At 39.5% G+C, this 14,810-nt stretch overlaps 1 protein-coding gene across 3 annotated transcripts in view; it reads left to right on the forward strand.

Moving 5' to 3' along the window:
• dpp6a (dipeptidyl-peptidase 6a) overlaps positions 1–14,810 on the forward strand; it is a 165,496-nt gene that overhangs the window by 117,890 nt on the left and 32,796 nt on the right. For all 3 annotated transcript variants that reach the window (XM_084034003.1, XM_084034001.1, XM_084034002.1), the window contains exon 3: positions 1,869–1,967. In XM_084034003.1, the coding sequence (XP_083890129.1) occupies positions 1,869–1,967 (99 nt within the window). The remainder of the gene's footprint in view (positions 1–1,868; positions 1,968–14,810) is intronic.

Raw genomic sequence — 14,810 nt, forward strand, 5'->3', positions numbered from 1 at the left:
GAGGTAAAGTGTGTGCAATTGTGTTTCATTGTCAGCTAACGCATGCAAAGCGCCAGTATGGTCTTTTGATTGTTCGGTTCCAAAGGCTCCCCTACCCATCTGAGCAATCAAAAGATATTCCACCTTATGGCCCGTCAAACTCACCTAAAAGCATTTTCATTATTTCTGGTTTCAATAGACAGAATGTAAAGTGTCACATAATGGTCTTTCTGCTGATGCTCAGGCTTTTCAAACCCTGGGGGGAAGAAATCACAAAAGGTACACTTATTCCTGGTCCACTTTGGTATGTTGCTGGAAACCTTCTCTGCTGATATCTGCTTTACACAATCGTGAAATCACCACTTAAATATTGAGTATGTACCTCTTCCAGTAATTTATTTTAATACATGATGTAATTCTGAACAGTTTTTAATACATTTATTACATTATTCGTATAACGTTGTACTCTTTTTTTCCGTTTTCTTATTTCTATTCTGTTCTTTTTTTAAAACAATTTTAGTGACATTTTTGTGTGGCTGAATATTAGAGTTAATACTAATTGTAGTATTCTTGGTTACACTAAATGTTGGGACACCAGAGATAAAGGCTGGGTATCGGTACTTGATACCTGTAAGAAAACAACCTAAATAACCCAGTGCCAAGTAAAATGGAACATTCTCAGATCTAACAATGCCTGCATTCAATCCTGTATGTATCAGATCTAGAAAAAGGCTTAACAGAGGATTTAAACATCCTATATTATGAAGATTATCCTATAGCTTAAATAGAATTGTTTTCATCGTCATACCACAACAAATGCGTCCTTCAAATGCCAATATTAACGTGACTTTGCAAAAAGAACTCTGAATGCTCTTGTTATCTACAAAGAAGCTTCTGATATATTGCATTTGTCTTTTTATCCACCATGTATATGGAGGTGAAATGACTGCTATTATGCAGCAGGAGATGATATGATGAGCACTGATGGATGAAATTAAGCTGAAATGAATTTGAGGAGACATCTGCTTTAAATACACGTCTGGTCTGATGATCAGAAACCACAGTCGTCTTAATCAAAGGCCTGGGGGAGTTACGACTATGCTCTGCTTTGTTATTTTACTTGTGTGTTTTTTTTCTTTTCTCTCAGCTATAGTCTTTATTCTTTCAAAGGTGAACCCTTCGCCTGCAGAAAAAAATGTTATTAAGACACAGTTTTTGATCAAAATGTGTCAGGAGGACATTATAAATTCTCTCTGCTTCGGTTGTCAGAAGTAGAAAGAAAATCATATTTCTTACCTTTTTTTGCTTTCCTTCACATGGTTTGTTTTTAAGGTTTGATGTTTTAAATTTCACACCTTGATAATACACAGAGCCTTCACACTAGCTATCTAGCCAGTGGGGCACACTGACATGCACTTACATGCACTGAAGGCCTCAAAATGATACTTTAAAATACTACATTAAGATACCAAGACAGACACTTTTCTCCTTCTGGATACAGGATCTGTCCAGCTAATAAACGGGATATTTCTGATCACTCTAACAGACACTTTTCTTGTCTAATTTTGAAATACCATGATCTACTGCTAGAGACTCATACTGTGCAGTATAGGTGATGTTATGTGGCAGTAAATTCTTAAACGGTGTTACTAAAAAGAGAGGATGACAGGAAAGTGATGAAGAACGAGACTGAAATTGGAATGACATGACCTTGCAGACTTTAACATTATTTATATCCTGTTTCTTTAACCTCACTCTAATATTAACTGACATTATAGTCAAGTCACTATGTTTCATATATTTATGATGTGATATTTTACAAAGTTTAGAAATTATCGGTTATTTAAGGAGTTTTCTTTATATGAATGTTGTGGTTCTTTCCTTTTCAGGTGAGGACGACCACCTGGCTCTCAAGGGCAAGGTGACTGTTGCAGACCTCTTCAGAAGAGACTTCAAGGTTCACGACCCTCACGCCAAATGGATAAGCAGTAAGTCAACCTTTTAAGTTTAAGGGGGTTTTCCACAGTTTATTGAATTACAGTTAGATTTGAACACACGCAGTAAAAAGGTTGTTTTAAAATATTATTATCCGCCAGAAATAGAGGCATATTTGTTTCAGGTATTGGCCTTTCAGTCATGGGAAAGGCAAGAGAAGGGAAAATTAGGTATTTATATATATATTTTGATAGTATTACTTATCTCTCAGCCTTCTAGTTGTTTGAATTTGCTTCAAAGTAGAGCTTAACAAGAGTAAGTAAGAGCTTAACAAAATACTAATAATATAAATAAATAATCTCCCTGTGGCAAAAAGAAGCGCTTTTACTTGTTTGTAGTCCTAGTCATGTATCACTTAGATACAAAAATGTGGGTAAATAGGGTCCAGGTCAAGGCAGCTTTGAAGGACTAAGAGCTAAGAACAAATATTTTGTACCAGTCGTTAACCAATCAAAATCAAGAAGGCCAGGGAGAATCCACCCTGAAAAAAGAAGTGACATCCGTTCAGTTGTCTTTTAGATGATCGAAACATAGAGACACATCAAATCGGTTCCAGCACCTCAAGAAACAGGGAAACGAGTTGCATGAAGAATGAATGTAGCAGCAGAACACAAACAATACAGTTGAAGCGTCTCTGGAATTCAGTATGTTCCATTTTATCACAGCCAATTTAAAACGCTTGTTTGTTTTTTTTGTTTAACAGCAGGGCTATGACCGTAAACACTGGCGGCATCACAGGGAGCCAATAAGAGAGAGATATATACTTTATTTTGTATCAAGGTAAAACAGCAACTTGATGCAGCCTCGCCCGGCTCCGGGCCGCATTGAATAGAATGATCACAGCTCCAAGTTGTGAGGGATCTGTACAGCTGAAGGATTAATGAGGCGGATTTTGTCTTCTCTCGTGCACAAAGTAGCTGTCTCCTCCGATCACAGCATCTAAGATAGATGCGGCGCAGCTGTTAAATCGCGTATCCTGCCTCCCCCCTCTGTTATTGGCTGTGGTTAGAAAGCTGAAAACCCATATTAAACCCAGGAAGATGGCATCTCTCTGGATCTCAAATGATGGGCTGGGTAACGGCCTGATTTCAGGATGTATTTGAGCTACCGGTCCCCATGTGTGCGTCCGGGTGAGATGCCTCTCACGTGGCTGATTCGTTGCCATTGCTGTCTGTGACACAGAAGTTGTAAACAAATTGATCACGGTCGAATGAGCTTGGGTGCACATCCCACACTGTGGTGGTGCTACACACATCTGGAAGGGGACATCTGTTGTGTTTCCACCAAAAGCTCAAACGGGGGATTTCTGAGCATATTTCTATGAGCAACAGAGCGGTTGCATTACATAAGATCATTATCATGAATTTTGGTTATGTCTTACTTAGAATATTCAGCTATCCTAAGGCTGTTATATAAGATGCACAAAGAAGTGAGAGACAGTGTAGAGGAAAGGAGCTTTGTAATAATCCATACAGCAGCGCCGGCAGCCGCCATGAAACAAGACTTGTCATTAGAAAGCAGTCCGCTCTTTCATCTCGCCCCTTTTTGTGCTGTTGACAGTTGAATCCTTGATCTAGAGGTATTTTTAGTGTATCATTAGACACCCCTGACAAGAAGAAGAGAAAGGGGGAGGAAGAGAGAGGGTGATCCATCAGCTGATTATTTCGACTTCGTTAGTGTGTCATTTTTACTAGACCTGATGCTCGAACCAACCTGCCTGCGTTCTGGGCTGTCTATAGGATTTGCAGTAATGGCTGGTTGGGGGCTAAAATTGAATTTTTTAAAAAACCTAATTTAACCCAGTTTTATGTTTTCCCTTCCCCGGCTGTCTCCACCTATCAATCAATTCCCTGCAGACAGACTGAATATAACCCCAAGAATCCTTAATGATCATATATTAGGCTATTTTTGCCAGGAGAAATTACTGTCTCGTCCAGCAGTATTAAGTTGGATATAATGTATCATTAGTACTCCTGAGCTGCTCCTCACCATGATTGCAGAGACTGTAATCCCCGTCTTTGCAGCTAATAGATCATGATTTTGCAGGATCATTTGGCTCAAGACCTGGGTTTTATTTTAGTAGTGTTGGCCATCATTCCTCCAGTATCTGTAATAACATTGTACTGATTGTACTGCTGAGATCCGAGAACGGGAAACAATCATATTTACTTCAATGAGGCAATATTTCATATTTTTCCAAATGTAGTTTAAAACTAAAATTAAGATTATCATCAAAATGTGAAGATGTTATGCCAAATATTTCTCTAAATATACTAAATATATATCCTACAACCTCCAGTCCAACATGAAAGGAAATCCAGGTACGTTTTGTTAATCTGTTTGCTGGATTTAATCCAAAGTGACATATTGAGGTAACAAGCAGACGGTGACTCTGGAGACTTTTAGTTGGTTAGCTCAAATTCAGCTAATAACCCAAACAGCTCCGTTCCTGGGGAACTGCCCAAACTCCCAATTGTAAGTAACAAAAATCTGCCACTTTTGGCAAAAAAATAAGATATGATTCCATTGGAATAGTATGACAGAGACATAGATGTATGGCAGTGTGGCTTTAAAACATGAAGTTTGCCTCCCAAGTCAGTCATGGTGCATTAAGATGGATTTAGAAAGCTCCGCATTTCTAGTTCATATCAATAACAAACGTTAATTTTCGATCAAGTGAAATAAAGAGGTGCACCAATTCAAATTCCCACACCTCACTCAGGGTGTCCAGTAGGTCCAGTACTGAGAACAAGTCAGATACCAGTGCTCTTTCCCCCCCAAATATACATCTATGTGTCTCAGTACATGGAAGTCACTGGGCTTACTTTAATATATTAGTGTGGCTCTGGCATGTTCCCAGATCTAATTCAGCTACTTGAGAGAACACAGTGTTCCCATAACCAGTCGAATTCATGGATGAAACAAGAAAATCAATTCTGTGATGTATCTGAATAAACTACTTCACCCTTATGTCTGCATCAGTATGCTGATCATGTTCCAAAGCCATCGCTATATGTCCTCCTAGTTAGGTAATTGCACAGTGAGCAGACACGACCGATATCTCACATACGCCTGTCTTTTTTTTTTTTTACCACTTTATCTGAATCAAACAGACATCAACATGATTCTCGCACCATCAAGGTGAAGCCAGTCTTGTGGGACACCATGCAGGCGCTCTGAGCAGCTGCTTGCCATGTTAATGGTTTGCCCCTCCAGGATGCCTCTTGTCTTGTTGATGTTTGTTAAATATGGTGAAGGGGAAGCCATTAGTAAAGTGGTTTGGGCCAATTGGAACTCCCGTAAAAGCAAGGCTTTTTACTGTCATTTAGATGAGAGCGAAGCCTAGCGATGATTCTTTTGCCAATGTGTGCTTCCTGCGAGCGTGTTGGACAATTACCTTATTTCTGAATGATGCACAACCTCATCTCTAATGTTTATGCAGGGCAGTCGCTTTGGAGATGACACAACATGAGTAATGATGCAAACGCCATTTCTTAATGGGGTCCTGCGACGGATCTTTTTCTTACCAATGAGACGTATCAAATTAGCCCAAACACTCATTGTTAGCACACCGTGTTCATCCATTGTCACAGACAATCAGTTTTTTTCCGTACAGTGGTGATCATTAGATGAAGCAGCAGGTGCAAAAATCCCCCGTTTGCGATCACCCACCACGAGCATACCTGGTGCTCGGTCTGTGGGGACGCCCTGGTATAGATTCACATTTTGTCATCCCTTTCAACCTGCAGAAAAGGAGCAGAAGTGGAGCGACAACTAATCGTTTGATAGAAACAAGCTGTCACAATATCCTGATGTTGTTCAGTGGTTTAATACCCAGGGAGGAATGGAGGTGGGGGGGAAAGCATCAGATGCAGAGCTGAAGAAGCAGACTTTGGAATTATACGCTTGCTTCCGTGTGTCTCATCACAGATTCAGAGGTCTCTTAGCTCCTTAGCTGCTAACATCAAGGCAACATCAGAAGAATTGGATGTCATCTTGGATCCAAGTCCAAAATTGGAAAAACAGCTATTTCAGACATGTTTTTGTCCAACTTAAGAAGTTTGCCAAAATTAGATTACTTCTTCTTTCTCCCAGTGTCACGGCGACATCATGCTTCCTTTGCTATGCTGTAACACTTATTATGATTCTTATCATATTCTTTTCTGCCAATAGATTGCTCAAAATTCTACACACTGGCCCTTTAAGAGCCAAAGCTCAGTCTCAAGGACTCATATGGTCTCTCTGCAGTTGTAAGGTCAAGGGCTAAACAGAAAACATGGCTTTTGGTTTTCTGAACTGATGTGGTTGCAAGTCTTCAACAGGCTGTATGATCCCACGTTAAACCCCAGTTAAACACAGCCTCAATGACTGTTTACTCTTCTCTAAGGCCCACAGTTAACTGTGTTACAACTGGAAGCAACATCAACCTTTCTCTAGCTCTTTGCTAAAAGTTTCAGATTGATTTATGGATAGATAGCATAGTATTGCTAGCTGATGTAAGCATATTTGTTGCCGGGATGAACAATATATTGGATTTTAATATAAAAAAATGCAAAGAAATATATTTTTTGTATTTTCTTTTAGGCATATATTGTTACATAGATGCACGTTGACTTCTCTGCACTGCACGTTTCATCTCTTACCCATTCAAAATATGTTTTCCCGTGCATTTAATAATATTCTACAGCCTGCCAGTTAAGTCCCTCAGCACCACAGTCCCACATTATAGTAACGAGCACACCAGCACCGATTGTGCTCTCTGTTTCTGCCTGCAGAGAGGAGAGGAGACAGAGATGGTTTTAATTAACAGAAATACACCACACAAACGCACAGAGACACAGACATATGCTTGCACATGCACATCATAACACAAAGAGGTAATCAAGTTTTTGTCCACAAATAGAGCATAATACTATATTCTTAGTCCCTGTTTACGATATGCTTGCGGTTTTACAGTTCTTTTTGCAGACGCATCTGTTTCATTAAGGCATAAATGCATGAACGTAATATTTCTGCCGTTTAAACAGACACATCTGGACTGCAGCAGGATATCTCGTAAGCGTGCCGACAATCCGCATCCCACATCCCATAATGCCAACTGCACATGGTATTTGCATCCAAGCCGTGAAATGGACTTACAATCCTTTGAATTCACTTTAGCAGCGTTATCACTGAGAATTCCTAGCTTAGCCGTGTTTGTGTAACACAGCAGAAAGGATGTGAGCATCCCTTCGCAGCGAGAGGCCTGCTGGGTAATTCTGTTACAGTGATTCTACACAGGCATCCGTTTATACTCTGTGTTTTTTCGCATGGTTTTAGGAATTATCTTTCCAATTTCATTTTCATTCACTGCTATGAAACTGTTAATATTAAAGATGCCGGATTGCATTTTGAGAACAGTATATAAACCTAGTAATTCCCGCCAGGTGTGTCTGGAACCACCATTTAGTATTGTGAGACTAAATGAATACAATCCAAAATAAGCCAACTGCCCATTAGTGTTTAGAACACGCCAGTCACCACAACCATAGCTGGCCACCTAAAGTATTATGCAGAATGAGACATTAACCGTGGACAGACACAGAGGTTCACACTCACTCACGCCAATGATGGCATGATTTTCTTGGTTGATATAATTACTAAACCAAAAAGCAAAAGGAAAAATCTTCAAAATAAAGGAAATGTCAAAAATATAGTCAAAGAGAAAGATTTGAATTAAAAAAAATGCATTGAAATGATAAAAATGTAATACATATGTATATAGAAAATACAAGAAGATAAAATGTATGTCAGATCTTCCTTATCTAAAGGCTACTCCAGAACTTAGTTTTGCATCAGGCTGTGGGGGTCGGCCCTTTAAGATGTTTATTTCTAAATGTGTCTTGTTGATTAGATCATGCAGCCATACCTTGGTTTCTTTGTTTGGGAATTCTGATCATTATTATAAATAACTCAAATATAGAAGTAATTGACCGGCGAGGGTACACCTTGGGGAGCTTGCATAATGTGAATGAAATTGTGTTTCCTGTTGGGCCAACAAGAGAGTATAATCATTGTTGTGATGTTTAACATAATGATTATTATTGGTATAATTGTTATTTTACGGACACTAGCCTCCCTAATGATCTCAATTACAGTGAGCAGGAACCAGGTCTTTTCAAGTACAGTGATTTGTATGCACAGGAAACCCACCACTGTCACACATAAAGGAAAAATGGAAGCGAGAGCGTGGGTGGTGGCTCCAGTGATTGTGGATTTATGAGCAGAATATGACCCAGTGGCAGACACTGATGAAATGACCGTCACCTCAGTCGCAGTGATTCAAATCAATGATGACACAATGAAGAAGGATTAATTGAAAATTGAGGTTAGAGGTCACAAAAAGCACATGGTGTTTTTAGAGAGTTGATGGAGGGCTTCTGAGAACGCTCCTTTGGGAGTCATGTTGGATGGAATACAGAGTTAGATGAGCAGTGGGAGAGTTTTTGAGGGCTTAGCAAATTATCTATTCAACTGCTATCAGGGTTAATAGACCTATAAGGATATGGTTTGAGACAGGAAGTCTTCATCGTAATGTTGTACCTCCATGCGTACTGTTATTGTCCTAGTATTTCCATTTGTATTTGGGTGTTAACCAATCTCTAAGCACAAACAGATTAATTATATAGTGAAATAAAAAATGCTGATCGCCCTTTGAAAGAAACCATGATTATGTTTTACAGTGTAGTGAGTCCAAGTATTTGAACTAGATTAGTCTTTTTGGATCACCTTTCTGAGGCATAAACAGATTTTTTACTCAGCAAATCTTGGAGGTGTTCATTGTCGTTACATCATCACTTCCTGCATGCTGGATTATGCACCAGATCAGCAGGGCCAGTGCCCTGGGGCCTCAGGCTGCAAGGGGGCTTCCAAACCTGAGGCTATGTGTGATGCGTGGCCAAAGACTTCCAAAGGAAGTACAACCCCAGAGCCCTCAGTCTGAAAACATCCAATCAAAATTGGTGACCTTTAAATCATTAATTCCAGGGATACATGTTTTTTTTTTCACTTAATTTTTTTCAGACCAAGACAGGGAATGAACTAAACAAGTATGATTCAAAATACTAACCATATAGTACCATATATTAAGTATACCATATAGTGGTAAAATAACTATTAAAATGTATTAAAATTAAAAGTAAAAAAAAGGAGGTCAACAGACGAGGGGCCCAAAGGAGCAAGGTAAGAGACATTTAAAAAAGCAAGGTTTGAGAAATGGATGTGAACCGTCTTTTAGCCATACTGTTCATTTTTGCAATTTCAAATAATTGTCCGTCCCTTTTGGAGAAGTCAACATTTTTCACTATTTTCGGTTTTGGGTCAAATTCAAGTATTAACTAAATTAACTAATCTTGCAGTAAACAATCATTTCAAAAACGTTGTACTATTAAAGTTATGAAAACACATGGTTGTATTTTGTTCTACCTCAGGTTTGGGGTATCTCACAATTTTGGGGATTTGGTTCTCTAGGGCGTCTGTCTCTACATGTCGGCCCTGTCATAGACTGGCGTCCTGTCCAGGGTGTACCCTGCCTTCGCCAATGACAGCTGGGATCGGCTCCAGCCCCCCCGTGACCCTAAATACAGGATTAGCGGTAGAAAATGGATGGATGGATGGTTCTCTAGGGCACGTTTCATTGTGATACCTGAATAGTTTTCCCTTGTCAGGAAATAGCTTGGACCAGTGATGCCTTAAGGTGTGGAAGGTCAGAGTAAACCAAATAATGAGATGGAGAAAAACATTATATGTATTTGCATGGCTAAACAGCATGAAACATAAGCAACGTGCCATGTTTTTCAAACTTGATCGTGAACTCAGAAACAGGAGAGGCAGTGAGTAATGAAAGCAGCAGGCACATGCTGATTGGTATTCCTGATAAAACAAATTACGTCCACCATGAAAACTGTCCAGCATCAGGTTGGCAGTAGCCCTGGGTGGTTTCATAATGTGTCAGCAGGCTCACACTGTTTCTGTTTAATTCTTACCTCTGTCATTCATTTATAAGCATGCTCATATATCAAGTCGCTCAAAAACAGAATTCAAATTCTGTGGTGTTGCCAACACAGCTCTGCAACAGTAGAGAAAGATACACACATGTGGAATTCCCTTTCATGAATGAAACTAAATTACTAGAAATATATTAGTCTGAGATTTTTAATTAAAACTCCTATTGAATTTTTTATGAGCCTATATTTCACACCACATCCAAACCAATGGGTGGCGAAGATTAAAGACTGTATTACTGCATTGGAGACTTTGTTTTATTTAGTCGCAGACAGACACCATAACTCTTCCTTGCCCTGGGCACGGACAAATGACCTGTTACTGGCAAGAAAAATCCAGAACTTAAAGGTTCTCTATGAGACATTTGGAACATTATCACAGCACCAAACAACTATTTGTAATAATTGCAGAGAATGACATCACTCTCTTTCTGTCTGGTGTGTTGTAATCCGGGCGTCTCTGTGCTTTGTTTACATTGATCACGCTTTTTTTTCATTTAGTGCATGTTAATGCCAATATAAAAGGTGCTTTTGCACATACATGTGTGCATGCATGAATATGGCGTACATTTAAAGGTCCTGGTGTGAGGGTTTGACATTTCCAAATAATCTGCTCCTTTGGTCTACATATTAGACCTGATGAGTGTTTACTGATATTCTGTGAGATGAAAACAGCAACATAGTAGAAGGCATTGTTCTCCTCAATACTCCTGCCAGCCACTTAGATCTGTGTCTATGAGGATGTGCCTGTTAAGGGCTCACACATTGCTCTCTTGTGTTAACCATCTCAACTGGAACTAAAGGCACTCAGGAGAACACTGAGTGGGAATGGATACGTAGGACTGAAAAGACATGAAAATGAGCAAGATGCTGAAAATTCGAAAGAATTAAAGTGCAGATGAAGGTAATTTCACAGGCTTCCTGCACTGTTCTGTCTAATTAAGCTGTCGTAGTGCACATGAGGCGAACCTGCTTGGTTGAAGCATTAATGACGCCGACTGTAGAGTAAAGCCATTGAGTAGCAGAAATATTGTTCCCCATGTGAGGTGAAGTGTGAAGGGGGGGATCAGAGTGTCAGATCAGGTGGGAGCATAATTTGAGTTCAAAATTGTAAGAGAAAACTTCACCCCAAAATTTCCATTTAGACAAAACTGTTACCTTGAAATTGTGAAGAAAATAATGTTTGTTTTTGAACTAAATGGTGGCCACGTTTAACAACAAGTATGCTACCATTGGTTAACCAATGGAACACTGGTGTGAAAGAGAGAGAGTTTTCCCCTCTTCACATTCCCCAACGACCCGCCTTACTCTGCCTCTGATTGGCTTGTACTCGTTTCCTTCTTGGCTGAACTTGTTACATGTATTACTAATGAACTAATGAAGATTGATGGGAGGTTGGTAGTGCTAATGATTTCAACTCGGAGGTTGATTTGTTTAAAGAGATGGCATGTTTAGTGATGTTGTATTTAATGACAATGTCCTGATTTTTGTCCGATCCGATGGTGTTTTAAAATTTGATGTAATAAGTGTCATTAATCAAGCTGTATCTTCACTTCACTTTAATGCACAAAGAAACACTATCATAGAGGTTTCTGACAAAACAAGACAGCCAAACTTAAAGAAAATGAAACGACTGTTACCCAAACTGTTTGTAGTAAATGGCAATTTACAGACCAGCTCCCTAGTTTCAATTCACCATATTTCTTGTATGTTTGCTTACACGCTCTTTTCATGTGCAAGAAGGAATAATTAAAGTAGGCACCCGGTTTTGACAAATGGGAAGACTGTATGGAACAAAGAAGACAATATCTCTGGTACGGCTGAATCAATTTTGAACCTTTTTTCTCAAACTGTCCATAGTTAATCACAGTGTTACAGGAGTGCAATGTGAAACCAGTGGAGCACTCCTTTGAGGGCATTTTACCAAAAAGCGTAACCCTTACATCACCATTCCATGAGCAGTAAAACAGGAATAGACTCTGTCTTCAACCACACCTAAATCACAGAAACAAGCCATTTGTCTTCAGGGAGATCATTAAAACTGCCTGCATATGTTTTGGTAACATAACTGTGCACGTAGAGATATTTTTGTTTTTAATGAGACAATATGTTTATGATAAAGGCTTGGTTTGTTTATCGCCTTCTGACTGTTCTTGTGTATTGCTTTGCTGTAATGATTTTGCGTATATTTGAGCGTTATAAGGAACCAAAGTGATGCCCCACACTATTTAAAAATAATCTCATATTGTAATAAACAAAATATAACCCGCATATAAAAGGTGGTTCCATAAACATGCATCTATTAAGGAAATTCCAGTGAGTTTAATCATACAAACTCAATAAATAGCTACTTTCAGCCCTCTCTGTCCATGTGTGTGCCCCGAATGTGTTGCCTTGTATCCCTGCCTCCCTTGTCCCCCCTTCCTGGCCCTCCCTGTGCCCCCCCGGAGTGAGGTTGGGTTAGGGCTGTGCCCAGGGCAGGAAGCTGTATTAATAAGACATACTACGGTGGAAAGGTATAGATCAGAGCAGAAAACAGCGCCCCGGGGCTAATGCACAGTGAGTTAAAATAGAGGGGAGAGAGAGAGACAGAGAGCAAGAAAGAGATGGATTGAAGCAAAGACATAATGCCCAGGGTGCTGTGAATGGATAGATGGCTCTTGGTCTTTGAAAGAGCCGAAAACAAAGAGTTGGAGAGGTGGAGGAGGCATGATAAGGTCTAAAATGATGAACTCAGCAGGAGGGCTTAAAAAAAGGGCAGTGATGGGAAGGATTTGAGAGATCTTAAGTGTCTTGGGGCATGTGGATAAAGGAGATCAGCCATTCGGTGAGGTATAAAGACGGGGGAAAGAAGGTGTCTTAAAGAGATGCGGGAGTTTAAAATGGTGCCTGACTCAAAACAGAGCAAGTCACGAAGCAAAAAAAAAAAAAGTCCAGTCAATCTCTTTGACCGCCGGTTTGTCATCACATCATCTTTCTTTTCATGCATTCAATCCCCGTCATCTGCAATTACCATTCAGTGTATTAAACTTTGACCATTTATCAAGACGCCAAACGCAGTCAAACTAAAATAATGGAGCATGGTGGAAAAGAGGCAACAGCCTTTTATTTATCATCATGATTACCATGAAAGAGTCCGTTTTTTTCACCCTTGTTAGTATGCCGATGATTTTTAACGAGCAGACAATAGCTGTTGAGGGGGCGTTTGGCTTTGCCAATCTGAAATGTCTGAAACTGCTCTCCCCAGCACATTGTGAATCAAAGGCATTGTGATGGTAATGTTGTCACCTCTAATGGACAATTAGATATGCTATCAGATAGAGAGCACTCTGCATAACAATCTCTAGGTTCTAATTACCTCGCCAAATGGAGTGGTTGCTCGTGTGCCTATGGATCACTAAAGCAATAAGACAGAGGAGCGCGGATAGATTGAAGGTGAAAGGGGGCAGTTGCTGTATTAAACTTATCCGTCCCTGATAAAAGCCTGATGGATGAGGAGCTGTATGAACTTTCATACATCTTTCAAATATTGGCTCCCTTCAAGGGTTTCCTCCGTGGCCTGAACTCAAATGTGTTTTGTGCTGGTAACTTTGGTATTAAAAGCGCGCGTTGACATGGCATCGAGTAGGTCAGGTTCTCCGACGCTTTTGTTAAACCTCAGATTCATTCGGGGGGGAAATGTCAATCTCGTTTGTACATTGTGCAAGGGACCAGAAAGTTGTATTCCAGGCCTTATTTCTTCAATTCCCTTCTTATTAGGGGTGTTCACACCCTATGCAAAGCAATTATTTTGCAAAGCTAATTTTCTCTAACCAAGTTGAGTGAGTAGACCTAAAAGTAAACTTTAATGAAAGTTAACATGAGACTGACTATACTGCTACTCAGGGGAGAATGTGTCCCATAATGCACAATATTTAAATTAAAGTGTGTTGATCATTTTGGGGCTTATTTCCATCGGTCAAATAAAGTTTTGGACTTTTAAAGTTCTAGTAAGTAAAACTACCCATTTTTCTTTCTCCTGACTTTTATGCTGTACTGTTATAGAGAACAGAAAAGTTTCCAGGCGCTATAAGTTTACAGTCTGTTTTATATATATAGCTTGTTGTATCTGCAGCAGAGTTGGTAGGGTTGCTGGATCAATACCACTGCATTGAGTATCACTTTTGCAAGGTGCTGAAAACTCTCTCAAACCTCACTTCCCAGTTTTCTCCATTGCACCAACATGCAAAAGATTGTTCACTATAATGTTTTTATTGGTACAATAAACCTACGAATAAACTATACGCTCTTTAAAACAAACTAGTGTCATCTGAAATAGAAGTATAAGTCACGTTGGATGTTTATTGACCATAAACACTCCAGTACACTTCCAGGTTGCCTGGGAGACCGGCCTGCAGCTGCATCTCTGTTGGCAGAATGTGTTCAATCACACTATGCTCGAAACCGAGGCCTTTTACCTCCCAGTAAAATGTATAATTGATTCGGGAGCACATTTTGACATTCAAAACATAAAAAAAATTCCATCCAATATATTCTTGAAGGCAAAATTGATATTATGGGGTTGCTGCTAGATTAATAAAACTCTCCAACACGCCTGATTTAATATGCTTTTGGCATTAAAAAAGTAATAAATAGAAGCATCCGCTAAAATTACATCATGTCGTTAATGCTCAACAAAAGCTTAATCAACGCTGAATGTTTTCCTTTTCTATCAAACCAGCAGCTATTTAACATTTTCCAACGATCAATTTCCTGTTTTAAAGCCAGACGTAATTTCTTGTGCCAGAATTTCTT

Source organism: Eutrigla gurnardus (genome assembly GCF_963514095.1).
Source record: "Eutrigla gurnardus genome assembly, chromosome: 18".
NCBI lineage: Eukaryota > Metazoa > Chordata > Actinopteri > Perciformes > Triglidae > Eutrigla > Eutrigla gurnardus.